Genomic DNA, 24761 nt, shown 5'->3' with positions numbered 1-24761 from the left:
AAAAATGAGGGTGACACCCTTTTTTTATCAGGAATGTCACCCCCACATTCATACATCATTCACACAAATATAACAAATCATAATCACAGTAGAATTAAAAAAAAAAATAATCAAAAGTACACCCAAAATTAACGGCGGCGTGAGCTACGCCTGGGCCGGCCATGACCACGACCAACCAGGGGAGACTCATGGGGGGGGGAGCAGGGGAAGGAGGAGCCTCCCCTGGTGTCTGTACAACTGCTGGCCTGCCCTCCAAGGCCACGGCTATCCTGTTCAGGCCCACAGTGAGGGCTGCCGTATTGGCCTGGACAGCCTGGGTATTGGCGTGGACAGCCTGGGTCAGGGCACTCACCTCCGGGGCCACGCCTGCTGTGGCGGTCTGCAGGTCACAAAAACAAGTTATGACCGCCAACGAGTTTGTGCTCAATTCAGTGACCGAGTATTTTATGGAGCCCAGGCTGTCCTCCATCTGGGCCAAAGTCCGGGTGACCTGACCCAGATGTTGGGTCTGACGGGCCTGGTCCCTCCGCAGATTTGCAGGCAGGAACTCGGCCACCCCCCTGGTCTTCGGGCTGGCCTTCCTGCCTGCAGCTGAGGCTTGTGGCCTGGGAGAAGGGGAGAGAGAGACCCTTGGGGGAGCCCTGTTGGGGGAGGAGTGGGAGGGGCTACCCCTGATGGAGGCCTGACTGCTGCCAGCCTCAGGGGGAGCCACATCCAAAAGGCCAAGGATTTCCCTGGCAAGGTCCATCCGATCATCCTCAACCTCCCCCCCTCATCCTCCTCCCCCTCAACCTCCTCATGAGGGACTCCTGCCTTTCTTGGGGCTCTTCAGCAGCCTGTTGTCCGGGGGATGGAGCAGACTGGCCTGATGGCCCAGCAACCTCCTGGCCATCTGTGGATGACACAAAACATACACAGGTTGGAGGATCCACACACTTGGCACATATTCCCTCCCCCCCCCCCCACACATGCTACTCGCCAGATAGAGAAAAAAGAATTACCTGTCCTCACGGCCTCATCGGAGTCAAAGCCAGGCAGATCCACCACTTGCTGGCTGTGGAAGCACAGGGCCACCGCACGCTCCTCATCTGTCCACCTGACGGTGCATGGTGGTCCCCCGCCAGTGCCCCTGGCATGGGCAGTTACCTTGGCCAGCTTCTCACGGACCAGGCTCCTCAGATCATTGATCTTCTTTGCGATCCCACTGGGGGTCCTCGTCTCACCCCCACCCCCCCCGCATTGATCTGATCAGTAATCTCCTGAAGGATCGCCTTCTTCCTTGCCGGGGTGATGTCCCGGCTCTCAGGGCCATGCAAATATCGCCCATATCGGGTGATCGCCCTAGCAAGGATTTGCTTTTCATGCACCGAGAAGTTGAGCTTTCTCCTCTTTGGAGTCATCTCACCACACAGCACTCAGCACCAAACAGGCACAAAAATCAGACAGAACAAACAAACACAAAAAAGACACAGAACAAACAAACACAAAAAGACACAGAACAAACAAACACAAAAATCAGACAGCAAAAACCAGACACCAAAATCAAACCGCACAAACAGACAGCTAATACAAATTCAAAAAAACACACAGAAAAAACTGACACAAAAAACACTCAGAAAAAACACCTACTACAATCTCCTACTTCAATAAATCTTTACTCTAACACTACTACACTAACCAACAAACAGCCACAGACAACAGAACAAAAGCACCTTACTTCAGGAAGGGGAACACAGGGATGTACTTTTGCAATGGAAGGGCGTTTGTCTGGGGCTATTTATACACAGGGCGTATCTCACTAAGTATGCTTGGCCTATTTCCTATCTCACTGATTGCGCCGGGCCGAGTTCTGAGCATGCCCAGTGAGGTGCATATTCATGCGCGCATGCGCAGTACGGCCGGCCCTTCATTTGCATGGGGTCACGGCTCATTTCAATGGAGCACGCCCACTTCCTTCCCACTTTTAATTACCCCGCCTTACGCCTCGGAATTTACGTTACGCTGGCGCAAATTTGGGCGCAAATACTCTGTGGATACGGCACTTACGTCACAAAATTCAGCTGCCGTAACGTAAATGACATGCGTTACGACAAACTAAATATGCGCCGCTCTACGTGAATCTGGCCCAAAGTTTTTCTAACTTCATCATTAAAATGACATTGCCCACACACCATCGTTTAAAAAAAATGCTCTAGCAAAGCGTGGTGACGTACAACACGTACAACAGCACTATAAAGGGGAAGTTTCAGGCGGATGACGCCACCCTTGGGGCTGCTTTAGCTGATTCAGTGTTAGTAAAAGACGATTTGCGCTTTTCTGTCTGTTACGGCGTGATGAATGTCCTTACTCCATTATGAACGGTAGTTTTACCAGAACGAGCGCTCCCGTCTTATAACTTGCTTCTGAGCATGCGCGGGTTTTCAACGTCGTTTTAGCCCATACACGATAATTTTTTACAACCCGAAAAACTATATAGTTTAAAACGTCGTTAAGAAATGCAGCATGTTCTAAAAAAAAAATTGTCGTTTTTCAGAACCCGAAAAATGATGTGAAGCCCACACACGATCATTTTATATGACATTTTTTTAAAACAACGTTTTTTTCATGCCGAAAAATGATCGTGTGTACGCGGCATGAGAATTTCTGAAAATTCTCTGAATATTCATATGTCATTCCAAAAAATGTTGTTTTCTTTTAACATTTGATTTTGGAATAAATAGACTTTACTCAACGAAAACCACACTGTAATGCCGCGAACACACAATTGGAAATTCCAACAAGAAAAGTCTGATGTGAGCTTTTGGTCGGAAATTCCGACCGTGTGTATGCTCCATCGGACTTTTGCTGTCGGAATTTCCACCAACAAAAGATTGAGAGCAGGTTCTCTATTTTTCGATCGGAAAATCCGCTCGTCTGTATGCAATTCCGACGCGCAAAAAAACACGCATGCTCAGAATCAAGCAGAAGAGCCAAACTGCCTATTGAACTTCATTGATCTCGGTTCGTCGTACGTCTTGTACGTCACCGTGTTCTTGACGGTCGGAATTTCCGACAAGATTTGTGTGACCGTGTGTATGCAACACAAGTTTGAGCCAACATCTATGGTTTTCTTGTTGGTATTTCCAAACGTGTGTATGCGGCATTAGAAATGAGTTTGAAAAAAAAATCCGTCCTGCTCCCTGGAATTTTTTTGTGCCTGTGGTCGAAAATGAATGTCGATTTGGCAAACAAATGTTTAGAAGAATTAGTTAACAATTTTTGTTCTAAATCTATGGCCAACTTCATCTGGCCAAACAATGATAGAAAAAATTAACAGAATCCTTCATCCATGCTAGACAGATGGATGGACAAATATTGTACTGCAGTTGTTGTATTTTGACAGCTGGCCCTGCTGGCTGTCAAAATGCTTAAACAGCAGCTGCATCTGATTGGATGCATGCAGCTACCCCCCCCCCCCCCTTTGTCCCACAGCAAACCTCATACCTATGATTCTCATAAAGTCAAATTTATATTGCACATCCTACCCAGGGTTGGTGCAGCAGTCGTACCCCTCTGCACTTGCCTATTTTGAAAGTCCCATCTAGCTGTAGGCGAGAACAATGTCCATCTCTGCCTCTACCTTGGTGAATGCAATTGGGATGGACTTTTAATCTATGGCCAGACTTAGGCGACAACTCACCGGTTGGGCACCCAAGTATGGAAACACTCAAGGCAGGCCAGTCAGTATAAACTCGACTTTGGTGTAAAAGTTATTCCTTGGTGGGTGGTTGAAATCCAACAGGTGGTTTCAAATGTTCACCTATATTAAACTGAAGCAACACAGAGGCAGTCATTGCTAGCCTCCTTAAAGCTGAAGTCTGAGCACAAAAAATAATTAAAAAGGGGGAAGTCCAGCCTGAGTTTTTTAGGCTGGGCTTCTCCTAAGGGTCATAGGAGTGCAATTCATTTTGTACTCCTGTGACCCGTTTTCAGTGGAGAGCGGTCTGAAGTCCCCTCTCCACTGACGTCACTGCCATCAGTCGAGGCAGCGCATCATCATGACTTCCCAAGTCTGGATCCGCCAGCTGCCTTGATTGATGGCAGTCCCAGTGGCTCAGCTCCCCGCTGAGACGGCCGCTCCCCGCCCCTCCACAGCTCAGTGCTCCAATGAGCGCAGAGAAGCAGACCAGTCAGCATCTTTCTGCTTGGGGAGGAGTGAGAACCAAGCCATCGGCATTGTTCAGTGGCTCGGTTTTCAGTGCATAGATGCTGGGTTTTTAAGACCTGCAGTGGTTATGGTACTGCGACCTTCTTTCCGTCCCTCAATCGCCGAGCATAAGTGATTATCGCTATCATAGGAGATATAGGGATAGTGGAGATGAATGCAGTTTCCAGGATGATTCTTCCCAATGGTTAGAATATTCCCCCAAACATGAGCCAAGACTTCATGAAGGGTGTACCAGGCATAGAAAATCTTTATTGAGAAGGCAGGCTCTTATATACACCAAAAAGAATACTTGCAGTAATCAGATGGACAATGACACACTCCACCCACAACAGCATACAATGGGTACTAACGAGCCTTCAATACACATTTATCATCAATAGAAATTCATACAATACAGTGTCTTGAGAGCCAGACTAAGCTTCATTTACATGACAGTAGCAGACGACATTACCACAGCAAGCTTTTATAGTAGACCCGCCCACTTTCTGCCTGGGAGATATTGAGATCAGTTAAGGAATAAACCAATTATCTCCAGGCAGAGAGCACACAATTTTCCCAAAAGTTTGAACACCCCTTTCCACACAAGGCATCCCTACAATTACATATCCCCTGATAGCCCCGATCTGGGGGACCAACATATCCAAATTTCACCCAGATCGGTCCAGGGGTTCTTAAAAGAAAACTGAACCTATGAGAAAATACAGAATAAAGTCTATTTTCTTCACACTGGGGGACAGCTGCAGCATCGGTCTAATGCTCCATCGTATATACCTTGAGTATAAGCCGACCTGAATATAAGCTGAGGGACCTAATTTTACCACAAATAAATGGGAAAACGTATTGACTCAAGTATAAGCCTAGGGTGTCCATCTGCATGCCTCACTGTGCTTCACTGTGTCCATGTGCATGCCTCATTGTGCCCATGCCTCACTGTGCCTCACTGTATCCATGCCTCACTGTGCCCATGCCTCACTGTGTCCATGACTAGACTTACGTTTAACATGGGAGTATATGGAAGGGGTGCACAGCAAACTTTGCACACTTGTAGAGGAGAACTGGGGCTACATGTGTGCTTAGTTTGGCCGGTATCGGGTCCACAAAATTACCAGAGAAATTAGTCTATGGAAGGGGTGCCCAACTTTGAAAAATCGGTGCTTCCCGGCCGTAGGTCCCCCGGACAAAAAAGTTTGGGGTTCAGGGGACCTACGGCCGGCCGGTACTGGGTCCCCAAAGTCCGGGAGATCAGGCGCAAAAAGGTGACTCGAGTATAAGCAGAGGGGGGTATTTTCAGCACAAACAAATGAGCTGAAAAACTCGGCTTATACTCGAGTATCTACGGTACTTCTCTTTTAAATATGTTACTCAATAGCCACAAATTATATAAGCTTACTTTGTGTGCACCAAATGCTATTGCAAGCCCAGATATTACCTGTCAAAAATAACAGTTATCCAGTAGTTCCACCCACTACAGCCTGCCTAAAGAAAACTAAAGGAAGTGTCAGATACAAGACCAGTCACCCTGCACAAAGAGAGAGCAGCAGTAAATGGGCTTTATTATAGGAAGTTACTACATAGAGGTGTAGCGCCCCCTTACTTTCAGTATGGGCACTACGCTAAAGTTAGTGGGGAATGGGAGAGTTATTTTGCTCCCATTCGCAATTTGCTAAATTTTGGGCTGCTGTCATTCCTGAACTGTCCTGTAGGTCAGTCTGCTCTCCAGGGGTGTCGTCACCACCCCTGGGCGACAGGTGGCGCTAGAGGGGTTCTGGCAGAGCCGCTTTTCCCCAGCAGCCAATTAGAGGAGTTTTCCCTCGCGGAGCATGCTGGGGGAGAGTATATCTGTTGCAGACGCCATTTTTCTAAGTCCTTCGTGGGTTCCAGGTTCCAGGTGCGGCACCCACCTTCAGTGTGTGCGCATCCAACGGACCCCGGTGATGGCCTTCCAGGCCGGGGTCACATTTTACGCGGAGTTCCATGTTCCTGAGAGGGGCCCCAGTGACTTACTGGGTTCCCAATTTTGTTGATGAGATCCCAGGCAGGATGCCATTCGATGGGGGGGTCGGCTTGAGGAGAACCCAAGGCCAGGTTGTCCCACAGGGCTTGAACGATCCATGGGGGATCTGGTGACCGGAATGTTGACAGGTACACTATTGCTGTCATCCGGTGACCTATGCTTAATCTACTGGGAGGATTCGCTCAATCTTAATTTGTTCATTTAGCTCATTCAAGTAATTGGCCTGTGGCAGAGGCCTGTTCCTCCCAGAAACCTAAAGTGACAGTTCGGCTGCCAGACTTGTGGCATGAGTCTGTCCGGGGGCACTTCACCCACTCTGGCTAGAGTGGCGACGGATTGCAATTTATACTACTGAGGTTCATATCCAGGCCTGATACTGCAAAGTTCTCTCTTGCTTCATCAACCTTTTCTCCCCATTTGACGTTGATGTTGGCCATGTTGGGCCTGGAAATAAAGCATTTGAAAACCTTTATTCATTGACTGGACATTCGTTTACTACTCTACTCATCAAATACACCTCTAGACAACACTGAGGTAACTTAATATGCCGATCCCAACAACAACCAGCGTCTCCTTCGGGGGTAGTGCTACAGAGGCATCATTTCACACTGGATTATTTCATAGATCTGGAAATGCACAATGCACATCTAGATTGAAGGAAGAATACACATGCTTCTTGTATTTAAACTATGTTTTCTTATCTCAGATCTCAGCTTTAAAGTGGTTGTAGATCTCTGATGACACTTCAATTTGTAGGCCCGGATTCACTTAGAGCGGCGTACATTTGTGCGGGCGTAGCGCATCTCATATGCGCTACGCCGACGGAACATTGAGAGGCAAGAACAGTATTCACAAAGCACTCGCTCCCAACGTTGCACCGGCGTAAAGTAAATTGTCCGGCGTAAGCCCGCCTAATTCAAAGTAGGAAGGAAGTGGGCGTGATCCATTTAAATGAAGCTTGACCCCATGCAAATGAAGGGCCGAACGAACGCCGCATGCGCGTATTGCGCGCGGATGCTCAGAATCACTTGGAATATACTCCCTAAGATACGACGGCTCAATAGCTACGACGTGAACGTAACCTACGCCCAGCCCCATTCACGTACGACTTACGTAAACGGCGTAAAATACGACGGCTGTTCCGCCGTCCATACCTTTGCATGGGATGCGCCTCCTATAGGTGGAATAACTTTACGCCGGACGTACGCCTTACGTAAACGGCGTATACTACTGCGACGGGCGCAAGTACGGTCGTGAATCGGCGTATCTCGGTCATTTGCATATTCGACGCGTAAATCAATGGAAGCGCCCCTTGCGGCCAGCGTAAATATGCGCACAGGCTCCGACGGCGTAGGAAACTTACGTCGGACGGATGGAGACACATTTCAGGCGTATCTAGCATTAGGAATCAAGCGCATAGATACGACGGCGCATCTGTGCACTTACGCGGCTTATATAAAGATACGTCGGCGTAAGTGCTTTGAGAATCCGGGCCGCAGACATTATCTGACCATTAGGGTTTTTTTTTTACTTTTGTGTACACGTGCAGGTTTTGGTTGTCTGATCACACCTTGTTGGTTGGACACTCCTTACATATACACAATCAAATAAATAAACCCACAAGGTAAATTTACTTTAGCAATATATTGAATAAGCGACAGCGTGTACATTAGTATGCAGGAAATGTTATACAGGTGTTATGACACAGAACAGATATAATGATTACAGATAAGAACAGATGCTCAGAACTACACCCAGCATACAAAAGATGTGAACTGACACTGTGTCATGTTTACATAAAAAACAAGAACTGACAATAATTAGATCCTGCATGTACGTTGTATAAAGAAAGTAGCATCCATTTTTTAGCTACGACTACATGGGCAATTCATTTTCTCTGATACTGACAGATGTAACCACTTTTTGGCAGTCGCCTCATTTGCAGCATTTGTGAGGCTACTGGGATTAGGGCTGAGACGGGGGGGGGGGGGGGGGGGGGGGTAGAAGGGGAACATGCCCCTGGCGCAGTGTTGATAGGCGGAGCAGGGGCCCTGATAACTGCCATAGGGAGGGTTCTGCTCTCTCCTCCAATAGCTGCTTGCTGCCGGTAGAAGAGAGTGTGCACCTATTGACTCCGCATGGGAGTGACTGCCCTTCTTCCTTCTGCCCTTCTTCCTGTCTTCTTGCCTTCCCCGTCATGGGAAGGAAGAGAAGAAAGATCCCTGGTGCCGCACATCCACGGAATCCTATGGTGGTATGAGAGAGACAGCCTCAGCCTGGGCTCCCATCGAGCCATGCGCCAACATGTTTCACTCTGCCCCCCAGAGCTTACTCATGGGGATTTCTTCCCCGTTATGGGATTAATAAAGTATTCTGATTCTGATGTGACATATAACATGACCAAGGATGGTAAGAAGAAGAATTTGCATTCATTCCTGGTGGGCGCTGCACTGAGAATGAGGTCTGAATTAAGAATATTGACATCTGAAAACGCTTTGCTATCTTCTTATAGCCTTCTCCAGCTTTGTGAGCGTCAACTATTTTCAGTTTCAGTTTTCTAGACAACTGCTTAGAAGAACCCATGGTGCTGATTGTTGGGGCAAGGTCAGATGAGTCTGGGCATTTAAAACCTTTGAGATTGACATCACCTGGTCTTTCCAGATGATGATTGAGAACAATCCATGACACTGGCAGCTCTCAGCTTTGCAAAGGGGGCAGTGCATGCTATAAATTCTGCAGTGTGCCCAAACTTTTGCAGACGCCATTTTTTTGTTTTCTGTAATTTTGAAAGTGTAAATGATGGAAATAAAATCTAACTTTGACATATTATAAGAATGTCTAATCTGTAATTTGATGTCTTTTGGAAATGTTTCCATCTTTCCTTGGCTTCATTATGCACATTAATACAAGTTTTTACCTGGGGTGCCCAAACTTTCGATCCCCACTGTATGTACAACATACTCTCTCTCTTTGTCCTTCACCAGCGCAGGTAGTTTCATACTCTCCCTAACTGCTCTTTTCTGCATCTGATATCTTCCTTCTTTGGCTATTGGGTGGCCATGGATGCTCCTGCACAAGTGCACATTGAAGTTACATTGATCTAACTCCCAACCTCGTTTACACCATTGGTCTATGGTAATATGTGTGTAGCGCCCTGCTCCCAATGATTGGGGCGCTATGCTAAATTTAGAGGGCGTCTGAGCCAATAGTTAGGCTCAGACTTTACTGATTCCATGGAAATTAGCCTCTGTTCTGGCTATGGTTGTGCTTTATAGAAGTTTTCCCTTGTTGCCTCTAGGTGGCGTTACCACCTCAGGCCCGTGTTGGAACTCGGGCAAACCATGGTGTGTTAAGTGACCCTTCTCAGCAGCAGCCCAGTGGGAGTGGTGCCCTGCTGTGCATGCTGGGAAGGGGTACTTAAGGGGCAGATTCCGTTTTTCGGGGTCCTTCGCCTTGTGGCCCTCCTAGCGCGATGTACGTATGTGTGATTCCAGCCCCGGCACTACGTTGGCCCGAGGCTGTATTTCTATCAAGTAGGCCCAGCTATGCAATTGCTAAGATATTGGAGCATAAACAGAACCATCAAATGTTTTGTTGCAAATAGTCAACAAGAAACTGCCAAAGATTTGAGAAGGCTCAAACGTGAAGCTACCAGGAACCCGTTATCCTCCGGTGCTGTCATATTCCAGAACTGAAACCTACCTGGATTGCCCAGAAGTACAAGGTATTCAGTGCCCAAAGACATAACCAAGGTAAGGTAGGCTGAAACCTGACCACCACTGAACAAGATACATAAGTTGAACCGTCAAGACTGGGCCAAGAAATATCTGAAGACAGATTTTTCAAAGGTTTTATGGACTGATGAGATGAGAGTGGCTCTTGAAGGAGCAGATGGCTGGGCCTGTGGTTGAATCAGTAAAGGGTACAGAGCTCCATTTCGACTCAGATGCCAGCAAGGTGGAGGTGGGGTACTGCCTGGCATATAGCATATTGATGGCCGAGAAGTGGTTCTGTCATATGACATCCAGCAGGATAACATGCCATCGCACACCCATGGGGGCACGCAGCGTGGCAATCGCCGGTTGTGATAAGGAGCCTCTGTCAGAGGCTTCTTTCCACTTGATCAGCTGTGACCAATCACAGCTGATCATCTCGGTTCACGCTGACAGGGAGAGCCGATCGGCGGCTCTCCCTGTCGGGGGGGGGGGGGGCTGTGCTGATAATCAGAACATCCCCCTTAAATGTGCCAATCGCCTACCAATGCCCAGCAGTGCCACAATAATAAAGTTAGGAAGTGCCCACCACAGTGCCAATCAGAGTCCACCACAGTGCCAATCAGTGCCCATTACAGAGCCAAACAGTGCCCAGTAGTAACACCTGTCAGTAACACATCAGTAACTCATCATCGGTGCTGCCCATCAGTGCTACCTGTCAGTGTTAATCAGTGCCACCTATTAGTGCCAATCAGTGCCGCTTGTCAGTGCCCATCACAGCCGCCTGTCAGTGCCCATTACAGCTGGCTGTCAGTGCCCATCAGTCCCACCTGTCAGTGCCAATCAGTGCCACCTATCAGTGCTGCACATCAGTGCCGCCTATTGGTGCCCATCAGTGCTGCATATCAGTGCTGACTCATTAGTGCCCGTCAGTGAAGGGGAAAACAATATTTTATGACAGAAACAAATAAACTTTTTTTTTTTCAAAAATGTAACCATATTACTACACTTAGAGGCTCCTCTCTTCTTTTTTATACTTGACGCTACTTTTATATCAAGACATTGCTTGTATATCAAGGCAAAATGTATTAAAACATTTTGCTTGTCTTGCAAAACGCTCTCAAACCAAGTTACTCTCAAAGCAAGGTTTTACTGTATCACCAAAAGAAAGTTCTATTTGTGGGGGAAAAAAACATCAATTTTGTTTGGGTGCAACGTCGCACGCTGGCACAATTGTCAGTTAAAGTGACGCAGTGCTGAATCGCAAAAAAATGGCCCGGTCATTCCTCCTGGGCTGAGGTGGCTAGTCCCGGCCGGGGGTACTATGGAATGTTTATTGTATTGTGTTTCAGTGTGCAGGTCTAGTACCACTTTGGAGAAGTAAAGTTGACATGTGAAGGAATGAGCCTGCAGATGAGTGTCCCCTCTTGTTCTTTGCTGTGTCAGCGTTGTCACCTTGTACTCAGCAGCACTTTGCAGGTCACATACTTGTAGAGGAGAAATGTACAGCCAACGTGCTGAGACTTCGCTCTCTGCTCCGGAGCCGTCACGTGACTGGGATCGGCCGGGAGGAGGGAGGCAGAGCAGCAGGAGACCCCCCTCCCTCCTCCTCCTCCTCCTCCTCCTCCAACCTGGGACTCCTGATCCCTACAACTTTCCTGACTACAGCAGCACACAGTTCGGGGCATCCCAGCATCACATAGACATCTGTAGTGTCCTGCACAATAAGGAGCTCAGGTCCACCATGGAGAAGCAATCATTTCCATGACGGGACCTTGTAAAAGTGAAAGGGGATGACCAGGCTGAATGAGGAGTGAGATGCCAGCAGATGGTGTGTAGCCAGCGATCATCTCCTATGTAGTGATGAAGAAGGAGGTGAGGAGCACCATGCCAGACTCCACAGCACTCAGCCTCTTCCAGGAGATCAGCCCTGAGGGATCCTTAGCCAACTTTCTCAGCAAGGCACACAAGTGTAGACAGGGAGTGACAGCTCTGGAGGAGGTAAGTGCCCATTGTCCCGTGTGCAGACTTTGTGACGTCAGTGCTGCTTTTATTTGTTGATGTTGTGCTGGTGGTGACATGTGTGGATGTCATTGTCACACCTTGTGGGGAGCAGAGGGTGAGGTGATGGGGAGGAGTGCTGGATGGAGTGCAGGAGATGCTGCAAATCAAAGGAGCTTCTTTATTTCCGCATACCAGGAACTAGAAGCGACTATTTCTTTCTCCTTCCCCCACCACCACCTATTACATACCTTCTTCTCTTCTACAGTCTTCCTTAACCACTTCAATACTGCCCATCTTCTACCCACTTCCTGCCCAGGACAACGCTCAGCTTTCAGCACTTCATGTACACATATTCGCCAGCACACCAAGGATCATTGAAAAAACGTCCAAAAATTGAATGCATAATAGCGATCCAAAAAGCAACGTTTCGAGGTCACGCAGGACCTCTTCGTCAGGCTGACGAAGAGGTCCTGCGTGACCTCGAAACGTTGCTTTTTGGATCGTTATTATGCATTAAATTTTTGGACGTTTTTTCAGTGATCCTTGGTGTGCTGGCGAATATGTGTACATGATTTGCTTTCCGGTTCCCAGCTGGTGATCGTTTCAGCACCCTTTTACTTATTGGCCATTTTCCTGGAAGGTGTGCAGTTGGAATATTTTGTGACAGCTTTCAGCGCTGTCGCACTTTGAATGACAATTGCGCGGTCATGCAACACTACATTTTTATCATTTTATTCACACAACTGGAGCTTTTATTTGGTGATATTTACTCATCACTGGGTTTGTTATTACTTGCTAAATAAACAAAAAAGAATGCCTTTTTTTATTTTTATTTTTCTTTGTTTCTGTTTTACAAATAAATAATTGTTCTAAGGCTGCATTCAATACGCTAGAGGGGAAAAAATACATGTTACCCTATGCAGATGGTTTACATCTGCACGCCAATACGCCTGACGCCGAACCAATACGCCTGACGCCGAACTCCTGAAGCTCAAACAAGTTCCGGACCCTTTTTTGTGGTGCGTATCGGGCGGTTTGGTCATTTTTGAGCGTTTCCCATAGAAAGTAATGGAAACTATCGATTCAAGCGACTTGCGCGACAACGAGCGGTTGCTACGGGCGTTTCGTCGCTTTAATCAATAGAACATTTCACCCAGGCAGAAGATTAAAAAAATCTACCAACATAGCAACAAGTGATGAAAAGATGATAATTTTTCCTTGATTGACAGGCTTCCGACCGTCGCATACAGCACGTCACGAGTTGTTGAAAGAAGCCGAACGTCGGTGCGCAGGCGCCGTATAGAGCCGCACCGACATTCGGCTTCTTTCGGCAACTCGTGACGTGCTGTATGCGACGGTCGGAAGCCTGTCAATCAATTAGGAACGCCCAGTGCCGCAGATTATACCGGGAAGCAGGGGTGAAATACGGTATGTACGAAAAAAAAAAAGCCGATTGTCATTAGGACAACACTGATTATGAAATGCATACTAGCTGATTATGAAATACTTACCTTGGAACGAGGTGAGAGGAACTTACCTGGTCCACGCCGAGGGAGATGTCATCTTTCCTTGGCGTGTCTTCCGGGTATCGCCGCTCCAGCGCTGTGATTGGCTGGAGCGGCAATGTCGTCACTCCCGCGCATGCGCGCCGGAGACTTCTCTCTGGCAAGGTCCGTCGGCTGCCAGCCCTTTAGCCGAGGATCCCCGCTGCGCATGCGCCGCTGCAGTCAGCGGCGCATTGCAGAGGGAATATCTCCTAAACCTGTAAGGTTTAGGATATATTCTTTATACCTACAGGTAAGCCTTATTATAGGCTTACCTGTAGGTTAAAGCGGGGGTTCACCCAATTTTTTTTTTTTAACATTACATTCAGCCGAGTTTACTAATGACAATCGGCTGTTTTTTTTTTTTTTTTCGTACATACCGTATTTTCCCCGCCGCTTCCGAGTATGTCTTCTGCGGGACTGGGCGTTCCTATCTGATTGACAGGCTTCCAACCGTCGCATACAGCGCATCACGAGTTGCCGAAAGAAGCCGAACATCGGTGCGCAGGCGTCGTATAGAGCCGCACCGACGTTCGGCTTCTTTCGGCAACTCGTGATGTGCTGTATGCGACGGTCGGAAGCCTGTCAATCAGATAGGAACGCCCAGTCCTGCAGAAGACATACCCGGAAGCGGCGGTGAAATATGGGGGGGTGAACCCCCGCTTTAAAGTGGTAGTACAAGGTTTACTACCACTTTAAAGCGTAAGTAAACCCTGGAAAAAAAATAAAACCTGCAAGACAAAGCCATAAAGAGCTAGTATGACTAGCATACTAGCTCATTATGCATGTACTTACCTTAGAACGAAGCACCAGAAGCCGTCCTTGTGTCCCCCTCCGCCGCATCCATCGCTCCCAGAGGTTACTTTCAGGTATCGCCGCTCCGGCGCTGCGAAGACGTCACTCTGCGCATGCGCGCGGGAGCCGTCAAATTCGCCTTTGCCGAATTTAGACCGGCTATTCTCAGTGTGCCTGCGTGCCGTAGACATCGGTGCCTGTCATTCGGCGAATATCTCCTAAACTATGTAGGTTTAGGAGATATTGCTAACACCTACAGGTAAGCCTTAATCTAGGTTTACCTGTAGGTGTAACTTACAAAAGTGGGTTTACAACCACTGTAATAAATTTAAAGTGGAGTTCCACCCTGAATTTTTTTACAGAAAATTGAAAAAAAAAAAAGTAAAAAAAAAGAATTGAACATTTTTTTTTTTTTATTTACTTTCCAGAAATAGCGGTTGCTATGCGGAAGTTCCTAATCTGCCTCTTCATCCACTGCGGCAGGTCTTCTTCTTCATCCTTCTCGCGGTGTCTTCTGGGGAATGGTGCGCACTGCCTCCTGGGAACTGTGTGTATCCCAGAAAGCAGCCGCCCATTCACAAAAGCGCCGCGAGACTCACGCTTGCGCAGTAGGAAACGGGCAGTGAAGCCGCAAGGCCCACTGCCTGTTTCCCTCAGTAACGATGGCAGCGCCAGGGGCCGCTTGGATCGAGCGACCGGCCTCGGGGCGGGGGGGGGATGATCACGACGGCTGATCACGACGGCTGATCACGATGTAAACAGGAAAAGCCGTTAAGCGGCTTTTCCTCACTCGCGTCTGTCAGACGCGAGTAGAGGAGAGCCGATCGGCTGCTCCTGTGACAGGGGGGGTTTGTGCTGATCGATTATCAGCACAGCCCCCCCCGAGGATGCCCACTGGACCACCAGGGATGCCCACTAGACCACCAGGGATGCAAAAAAATAAAAAAATAAGGTATGCCACCCTAGACCACCAGGGATGAGAAGGACACAAAAAATGGATGCCAATCAGTGCTGCAATGGATGCCAATCAGTGCCGCAATGGATGCCAATCAGTGCCCACAATGGGCATCACTGATTGGCAGGCATTGTTTGGCAGGATTGACATCCATTAGTACAACACATACATTAGTGCCCATCTATGCCCATCCGTGCCACCTATCAGTGCCCATCCATGCCGCCTATCAGTGCCCATCCGTGCCGCCTATCAGTACCCATCCGTGCCGCCTATCAGTGCCCATCCGTGCCGCCTATCCGTGCCCATCCGTGTCGCCTATCCGTGCCCATCCGTGCAGCATATTAGTGCCCATCAATGCCACCACATCAGTGCCACCTCATCGGTGCCCATCAGTGCCCGTCAGTGCAGTACCATCAGTGCCCATCAGTGAAGGAGAAAACATACTTATTTACAATGTTTTATAACAGAAACAAAAAAATATCCCAGAGGTGATCAAATACCACCAAAATAAAGCTCTATTTGTGGGAACAAAATGATAAAAATTTAGTTTGGGTACAGTGTAGCATGACTGCGCAATTCTCATTCAAAGTGCGACAGCGCTGAAAGCTAAAAATTGTTTCTGGGCGGGAAGGTGTATAAGTGCCCTGTATGGAAGTGGTTAACATCTGCTTGCTCAGTGGGGAACGCTCCGTTGATCCCCGCTGAGCCGAAAGATGACAGGGCGGTCCCTATCTTTTTCAGCCATGGAAGCTGCCATCTTAGCCTCTGTTTGATCTGCAGTTGCCATGGTGCTGCACATGGGATCAGTTATGACACCAGCCATTTGATGGTTTGACAGTTTGGTTGAGAGCACAAGCAAATGTGACAGTTAACATTTCTGGCACGTGCCTGTAATGTAACTGTTTTTTGAAACCATTAAATTGAAAGGTTTAGTTCTGCTTTAGGCCCCTTTCACACTGACGCGACTTGAAAGACGCTCGATTTCGCCACGGTTCTACCATGATTTCGCTGCCACAATTTTGCAGCGATTTCAGGGAATGCCTGTGTAAACTTGAGGTTTTTGGACCTCAACTCGCATCACAGTCGGACCAAAGTAGTGCAGGGACTACTCTGAAGTCGCACAGATATGAATGGTACTTATTGGAAATCACAGGGTACGACTTGTCATGCTACTTTGCAGTCCCAAGTCGCACAAGTGTGAAAGGGGCCTTTAAGCGTAACTCATTGATTTACCCATTTCATAAAACAGTTACATTCAAGGCATGCGATGAATGATAACTGTCACATTTTCTTGTGTTCTCTACTGAACAGTCAGGCCATCAAATGGCTGGTGTCATAACTGATCACACGAGCAGCACCATGGCAACTGCAGATCAAACGGAGGCTAAGATGTCAGCTTCCGTGGCTGAAAAAGATAGGGGGGTTTAGTTCCGCTTTAAGCTAATACCCGTTAGAGTCTTGATTGTACAATCACATTTGGGACTTCAAATGATTTGGTCGCCCAGGGGCCTGCAGAATTAGATACATTAGATACATTAGATTGGCCAAAACGCCGAACGCCTGAAGCTCAAACAAGTCCCGGACCCTTTTTTGTCGCGGCATATCGGGTAGCTTCGGCGTTCTCCATACCCGACAATTACCTATACAAAACCGCGGTAAAAAACGCTGCAATTTGTCGCGGCAAATCGTGGTAAAAAACGCTGCAAATCGCCTACGCCTAAGGCCCCATACTCACGACCAAACATGTCTGCTGAAACTGGTCCGCGGGCCAGTTTCAGCAGACATGTTTGGTCGTGTGTGGGCGCGAGCGGGCCGAATTCCAGCAAACATTTGCCCGCCGGGCCTTTTCCCAGCGGACAAATATTCCTGGACTTGTTTTAAAACAGTCCGCTGGAATCCTGCCCGCTCGGACATGTACGGTCGTCAGTACAGACCTACCGTACATGTCCAGGCGCCCGCCGTCCCTCGCATGCGTCGAATGACTTTGACGCATGCGTGGAAGCATTTTAAAGGCAGGCCGCTCACGTCGCCGCGTCATTGTCGCGGCGACACCGCGTCATCGGCGCGGCGACACCGCGGACACGCCCCGCGTATTGTTTACGCGCGGACTTCTGTACGATGGTGTGTACAACCATCGTACAGAAGCCCTCTGGCAGACATGTACGGTGAAAACGGTCCGACGGACCGCTTTCACCGTACATGTTTGTCCGTGTGTACCCGGCCTAGGTGTGAATGCAGCCTAAGGCCCTGTACACACGACCGGTTCATCCGATGAGAATGGTCCGACGCATTGTCAAATGACGTCGGCAGGAACCCTCCCTTGATCCGGGTGGACGTCATATGACGTCCTGTATTCCCGGTGTTCTAGGGTGCGCGCACGCCCGCGGCACCACTTGTGACCCCGCGATTGCCGCCGGGCAACCGAGATTGCCGGTGATCGCGGCAGGAGTGTGGATCTGTGTGTGTAAACACACAGATCCACCTCCTGTCAGCGGTGAGGAGACCAATGTGTGTTCCCAGTACAGAGGAACACACATCGGTCTCCTCCCCTTGTGAGTCCCCTCCCCCCTACAGTTAGAACACACTATAGGGAACATTTTAACCCCTTCAGCTCCCCCTAAAAAAATGCCATAAATCTATCACCTATTTTGCGCAAACCAATATACGATTATTGCGATTTTTTTTTTACCAAAAATATGTAGAAGAATACGTATCGGCCTAAACTGAGGGAAAAAAAATGTTTTTTTGTTTTTTTTTTTAAATTGAAATTTTTTAAATAAAAAAGTAAAAAATTTTGTTTTAAAAAAAAAAAAAATCACTCTTGTTTTGTTTATAGCGCAAAAAATAAAAACCGCAGAGATGATCAAATACCACCAAACGAAAGCTCTATTTGTGGGGGGAAAAAAACATAAAGATTTAGTTTGGGTACAGTGTTGCATGACCACGCAATTGTCAATCAAAGTGCCACAGCGCTGAAAACTAAAAATTGGTCTGGGCAGGAAGGGGGTGAAAATGCCCTGTATGGAAGGGGTTAACAGTGTATGGCCATCTTAAAAGGTAACTCCACTTTGGGGGGGGATTGCAAATACAAAAAATAATGTAGCGTATACAATTGCTACACAAGTCATATTGTAACTGAATTTTATTATAAATGCGTTTTCCTTTATAGTCTGCAGCATTGTAATTTTCTGTACAATGCAATGCAATATGGCTACCTGGAGGCATTCTGTACACAGATGGTGCGCAGAGGAGCCCCCTGAAAATGTAATTTCCTGCTTATGTGATTGGCTTACCGATTTTCCCAGAAGTCTGCACTAATATATAAATCAGATTTTGAGCATCCCTGCAACAAAAATTTCATTTTTGGTGAGATATTCTTAAAGAGAAATCACCTCTAAAGGGATGCAGACGCTGACAATTTCCTCATTAGAGCCCTGCGGGTGCAGCAGCTGACTGATGATTATAAGATCACTCCTATATGGACACAGACAAGCACACAGCTGTTTCTTCAGAATAATAAAAAGTAGGAATCTGCAACAAAGTTTGTTATAATCCTTGCAATGTACACCGATCACCTAGAGGGGAATGTTTTTTTTCTCAACAAAGTGGAGTTACTTTTTAAAGCTAGTCAAACTAAGCCCAGGTTCACACTGGGTACGATTTGCTTCGATTTGAGATGCGATTTCACATGTGAAATCGCATCTCAAATCGGCGGCATTTGCCGGCAATTGTCGGCAATGACACCGCCCCAATCACTGCGGCGCTGCACCGATTTCAAAAAGTAGTTCCTGTACTACTTTTTGCGATTTCGGGCCGCGATTTACATTGACATCTGTGCAGAAACCTGCACAGATGTCTCTTAAATCACGGCCGAAATCGGGACTGCCAACGGGAGAGAAATCGTGCGAGTTCAGCTGAACTCGCACGGCTTCACTCCCGCAGCCCAGTGTGAACCAGGGCATATACAGATTTCTCTTGTTCAGCCCATAGGCCGAACGAGAGCAAATGATTTGATTTCCCCATGAATGCTAAACAGTGCAGTTGGAAGAATCTTTCCTTTTGGCTATTCTATTGTGACAGATGGCACCTGTGGCTGTCAGAATACATGAACTGGTTGGGTGTAGTCACTGGTTAGTCAGCAATTTTCCACCCAGCTCCTTTAGCAAAAGCTGATTAAAAACATCCACTTTTTTTGAGTTGGGTGGTTCTGACAGCGTGACCCATGGCACAAATTTTGACCGATTCAACAGGAATCATCCAAAATTTGAGCTGTGTATGGCAGGCTTAAAGTGGAACATTAGTCAGAAAATTAAGTCCTGCTAGATCACTTCAGGCTGACCCCTTTTGTAGGTATAGCTATGTAAAACATGCACATGCTTTGTTGCTTTTGGCACTGTGCCTAAAATGTAGAGGCCAATCTGCTGACAGCCTAAAGATTTACTGCTGCTTAGTGGCTCTTGGCTTCAGAAAAAATGGCAGCCTGCAGCAAGAAGAAACAGGAACAATGCTGGAGGCAATTTACAGCACACTCTCATTTTAGTAGCATAATTATTAATGTGGAATGTGGAATGTATGTTCCTTGCTGGAGACATTTTTTTTTAATCAAATTGTACTGGTTGTAATGGGTAAAGTTCTGCATTAAGAGCCAAAACTCAACTTTGTGGTGAATTGCAGTTAGCACACTGTGGTGCTTTTCATTTTAACCACTTGAGACCCGCGCTATTGACAAAAGACGTCAACAGCGTGGTTCTCAGGTGCCAAATGGACGTCTTTGGACGTCATTTGAAATGCATTACCTGTGCACGCCACTGGGGGGAGCGCGGCGGGTAACCACTGTGCCGCCGCATCGCTGGGGAGCCGATGCGTGTACCTGGCGGCCGCGATGTCTGCCGGGTACACGCGATCGGCGGTGACACAGCCGGTAACAGCAGGGACGTGGAGCTCTGTGTGTAAACACAGAGCTCCACGTGCTGTTTGAGGAGAGGAGACCGATCTGTGTCTCTTGTACATAGAGACACAGCATCGGTCACCTCCCCCAGTCACCCCCTTCCCCCACACAGTTAGAACACACCCAGGCTATACAGTTAACCCCTTCCTCACCCCCTAGTGTTAACCCCTTTCCTGCCAGTCACATTTATACAGTAATTAGTGCATTTTTATAGCACTGATCGCTGTATAAATGTGAATGGTCCTAAATTTGCCGCAATATCGCAGTCCAAATAAAAATCGCAGATCGCCGCCATTACTAGTAAAAAAAAAATAATGAAATAATTCTGTTCCCCATTTTGTAGGCGCTATAACTTTTGCGCAAACCAGTCGCTTATTGCGATTTTTTTTTTTTTTTTACAAAAATACGTTGAAAAATACGTATCGGCCTTAACTGAGAAAAAAAATAGTTTAAAAAAAAAAAAAATTGGGATATTTATTATAGCAACAAGTAAAAAAAATATATATATTTTTTAAATTGTCGCTCTTTTTTTGTTTATAGCACAAAAAATAAAAACCGCAGAGGTGATCAAATACCACCAAAATAAAGCTCTATTTGTGGGGAAAAAAGGACGTCAATTTTGTTTGGGAGCCACGTCGCACGGCCGCGCAAATGTCAGTTAAAGCGACGCAGTGCCGGAAGCTGAAATTTCGCCTGGGAACGAAGGGGGTTTATGTGCCCAGTAAGCAAGTGGCTAAGTGGTACTCCAACACACTAGGGTAATGCAGCTCCTTGCTTTCATGGCCAGATTTCCCAATAGGCACTGTAGGCATATGCCTACAGGCGCCCTGCTTAGAGAGTTTTTTTTAATCTCTCTCTATATACAGACTGATTGTGATATACACAGAGCACAGACCGTAGATGGGGGATATTACAAATTCTGGGACGAGGATCAGTCTGTAGAAGATTTTTCTATATATACACACACACACAGGGCTTCCAGAGGGAGAGGACTGAAGATTGGCGGTATGAAGTGCAGTGAGGTTTCCTGTGGTGATTGGACCTGGAATGTCCTGGCTCCTGGTCTCTATACATGGGGTGCTAGGAGCGGATACATCTCAGTGCGGATTGGTATATAAGGGACTTATCTTGCTCACAGCTCTACACCCCAGGGATGGGTTTCCTCTCCCTTCTCCAGCTATTACCAGATACATGCCGCATACCACCCGATAAGCCCTCTGGGACAGTGGCAGTGCTCAGATCACATCACCCACACACCACCTAATGTTTTCTGAGGACCAGACCGTTATGGGACTGGTGGGGTGTCCTGTCTGAGCTTTGTGCTTCCTCCCCCTCCTCTCTGCTAGACGTAGCTGAATCCCCTCCCTACATATGGGCTAGATGGGGCCTGGAGCTGCAGCTGGGATGGGATCAGGGGATCGATGGAGTCAGGATGGGATTAATGTGATGGATGGAGTCTGGATGGGATCAATGTGATGGATGGAACTGGGATGGGATCAGGGTGATGGATGGAGCTGGGATGGGACTGGGGTAGTGGATGGAGCCAGGATGGGATCAGGGTGAAGGATGGATCCGGGATGGAATCAGGGTGGTGGATTGAGCCAGGATGGGATTGGGGTGATTGCTGGAGATAGGATAGGGGTGATGGATGTAGCCTGGATGGGATCGGGTGGTGGATGGAGTCAGGATGGGATGGGAGAAATGGATGGAGCAAGGATGGGATCGGGGGGGTTGATGGAGCTGGGATGGAATTGGGATGGTAGATGGAACCCGGATGGAATCGGAGGAATGGATGAAGCAGGAATTGATTGGGGTGGTGAATGGCGCCAGGATGGAATCAGGGTGGTGGATGTGGGGCCAGAATAGGATCGGGGAAGGTGGATGGAGCTGGGATGGGATTCAGAATTCTCTGCCTATAGGCTCCCGAGATAAAAATCTGTCCCTGCTTGCGTTGGGGTACACTGGGTCAGAAAAAATCCTACATGTACGTTTTTCATCTATTGTGGTACAATGAGAATAAAGTATTCAGAAAAAAATAAGGAAAAAAAAGATTGAGACAAAAACTTCCAAATCATGCCCCTCTCTGTTTAGTTGTTTTTTTTTTTATATTATTGCGTTCTTTAAGATTTGTATTTGCATATTGTTTTTTGTTATATACATTATTTGAAAAATGTTCTCTGTACAGTTTAATTGTACTATATACTGTAAGTACCTATAGTAAATATATACATCATTGTTTAATTGGTTTTCTGATGCAGTGCTATTTGTAGGACTTTGTGGATTGCCAGAATTGCTCCCCGTTCTTTTCTCTGGAGAGCGTTTTATTTCACCGAGTTGTAGACTTTTCCAAAATAACCACCAGACTCTTTAGTTGTGGACTGAGGCCTCGTACACACGACAGAGTTTCTCGGCAGAATTCACCGAGAAACTCGGTCAAAACCCGGATTCTGCCGAGAAACTCTGTCGTCTGTACACTTTTGGCTCGATGGAGCCGCCGAGGAACTCGTCGAGAAAATAGAGAACATGTTCTCTATTTTCTTGTTGTTCTATGGGAGAAGGCGGCCCGCCGAGCTCTTCGGCGGCTTCATCCCAGAACTCGACGAGGAACTCGACGTGCTTGGCACGTCGAGTTCCTCGGCCGTGTGTATGGGGCCTTACAGTATGCCCACGTTACTGCACTATGATAATCATTTATTGGCCATCTCTGCCTGGGCTGCCTTGTCATTTCTTCTACCTGGCTGAGTAAGAGGGAGAGAAAATGCAAGTAGCATGGTGGGGAGCATTCAGTGACAAACAGTGGGATCTAGTAAGCAATTAGAGGGGCCCCAGTGGCGTTCAGTGACTGGGCCCCATAATACGCGACTTTCATGATTATATCTGTAAAGCAGTATTGCATGGCAGCAGTTTACAGTGCAGTCATATGTAGTGACAGATACATTTCAATTTTTTGGAAGTAGTTACAGCAGGTTTAACAATGCCCTATACCAGGGTATTCTCAACCAAGGTTTAGTGGAACTCTAGGGTCCCTTCAGAGGATTTTTAGGGGTTTATGGGCTGTGGCTGATTGACTTCCCACTTGATGGTACCTGCCTAGTTTTGGGTTGTGTGCCACTTGGTAGAGACAAACGGGGGACATTCTGACCACTGATGTAAGGGGGCATTCTTCCCACTATACACCAATGTAAGGGGGCAATCTTCCCACCGACCTCCAATGTAAGGGGGCAATCTTCCCACCGACCTCCAATGTAAGGGGGCAATCTTTCTACTGACCTCCAATGTAAGGGAGCAAACTTTCCTCTGACCTTCAATGTAAGGAGGCAATCTTCTTACCTACTTTCAATGTAAAGAGGCAATCTTCCCACTGACCTTTAATGTAGGGGGGAAATTTTCCCAGTGACCTTCAATGTAAGGAGGCAGTCTTCCCATTGACCTCCAGTGTAAGAAGGTAAAAAGGCAATCTTCCCACTGACCTTCAATGTAAGGGGGCAATCTTACCGCTGATCTTCATTCTAAGGGGGCAATCTTCCCAATGACCTCCAGTGTAAGGAGGCAGTCTTCCCACTGACCTTCAATGTAAGGGGGAAATCTTCCCACTGGCCTTCAATTTAAGTGGGCAATCTAGGCACTGACCTTCAACGCAAGGGGACAATTATCCCACTAACCTCCACTGTAAGGAGGCACTCTTCCCACTGACCTTCAATGTAAGAGGGCAATTTTCCCACTGACCTCCAATGTAAAGGGGGCAATTTTCCCCCTGACCTTCAATGTAAAGAGGCAGTCTTCCCACTGACCTTCAATGTAAGGAGGCAATCTTCCCACTGACCTCCAATGTAAGAGGAGCATTCTTCTCACTGACCACCAATGTAAAGGGAATTCATCCTACTGACCACCAATTTAAGGAAAATTCTTCCTACTGATCGCCAATGTAAGGGGCATTATTCTCAGTGACCTGAAATGTAAGTGGGCATTCTTCCCACTGACCACCACTGTAGGGGGCATTCTTCCTACTGACCATCAATGTAAGTTAGTAAGGAAAGCGTTCTTCCCACTGCCTACAATGTAAGGGGAGCATTCTTCCCACTGACCACCAATGTAAGGGGAGCATTCTTCCCACTGACCACCAATGTAAGGGGAGATCTCTTTCCACTAGCCACCAATGTAAGGGGAGATCTCTTTTCACTGATCACCAATGTAAGGGGATGATTCTTCTCACTGACCACCCAAACAAGGGGAGGAATATTTTCACTAACCACAAATGTAAGGGGAGGATTCTTTCCACTGACCACCAAAATAAGGGGGGCATTATACCCACTGAGCACCAATGTAAGGGGCATTTATTTCAAATGGAAACACCCAAAAAATATTTTAGCAGGGGTTCTTTGAAATCTAAATATTATTTTAAGGGTTCCGTTGGAGTAAAAAGCATGAGAAAGGGTGTGCTATACAATAATAAATGATAGTGAATTCTTATTTGTAAATCTCTCATATAAAAGGGGGCAGTACAAAGACAGTTTTTTTTTGTTTTTTTTGCAGCTCAGCAATCAGATATTGAATAACAAGTGGTAGATGTGGTTGGGCATC

At 47.2% G+C, this 24761-nt stretch overlaps 1 protein-coding gene across 2 annotated transcripts in view; it reads left to right on the top strand.

The window, feature by feature from the left end:
• The first annotated feature begins 11533 nt into the window (after positions 1-11533).
• ASAP3 (ArfGAP with SH3 domain, ankyrin repeat and PH domain 3) overlaps positions 11534-24761 on the top strand; it is a 111774-nt gene continuing 98546 nt past the window's right edge. The window contains exon 1 of one of the 2 annotated variants that reach the window (XM_040337950.1): positions 11534-11935. In XM_040337950.1, the coding sequence (XP_040193884.1) occupies positions 11798-11935 (138 nt within the window). In that variant the 5' untranslated portion in view covers positions 11534-11797. The remainder of the gene's footprint in view (positions 11936-24761) is intronic. The other variant, XM_040337949.1, reaches the window with a different exon arrangement.

The sequence above is a fragment of the Rana temporaria genome, chromosome 2 (assembly GCF_905171775.1).
Source record: "Rana temporaria chromosome 2, aRanTem1.1, whole genome shotgun sequence".
In the NCBI taxonomy this organism is placed as follows: domain Eukaryota; kingdom Metazoa; phylum Chordata; class Amphibia; order Anura; family Ranidae; genus Rana; species Rana temporaria.
Note: the sequence above shows the minus strand (reverse complement) of the source record. Positions and strands in the feature narration are given on the sequence as shown.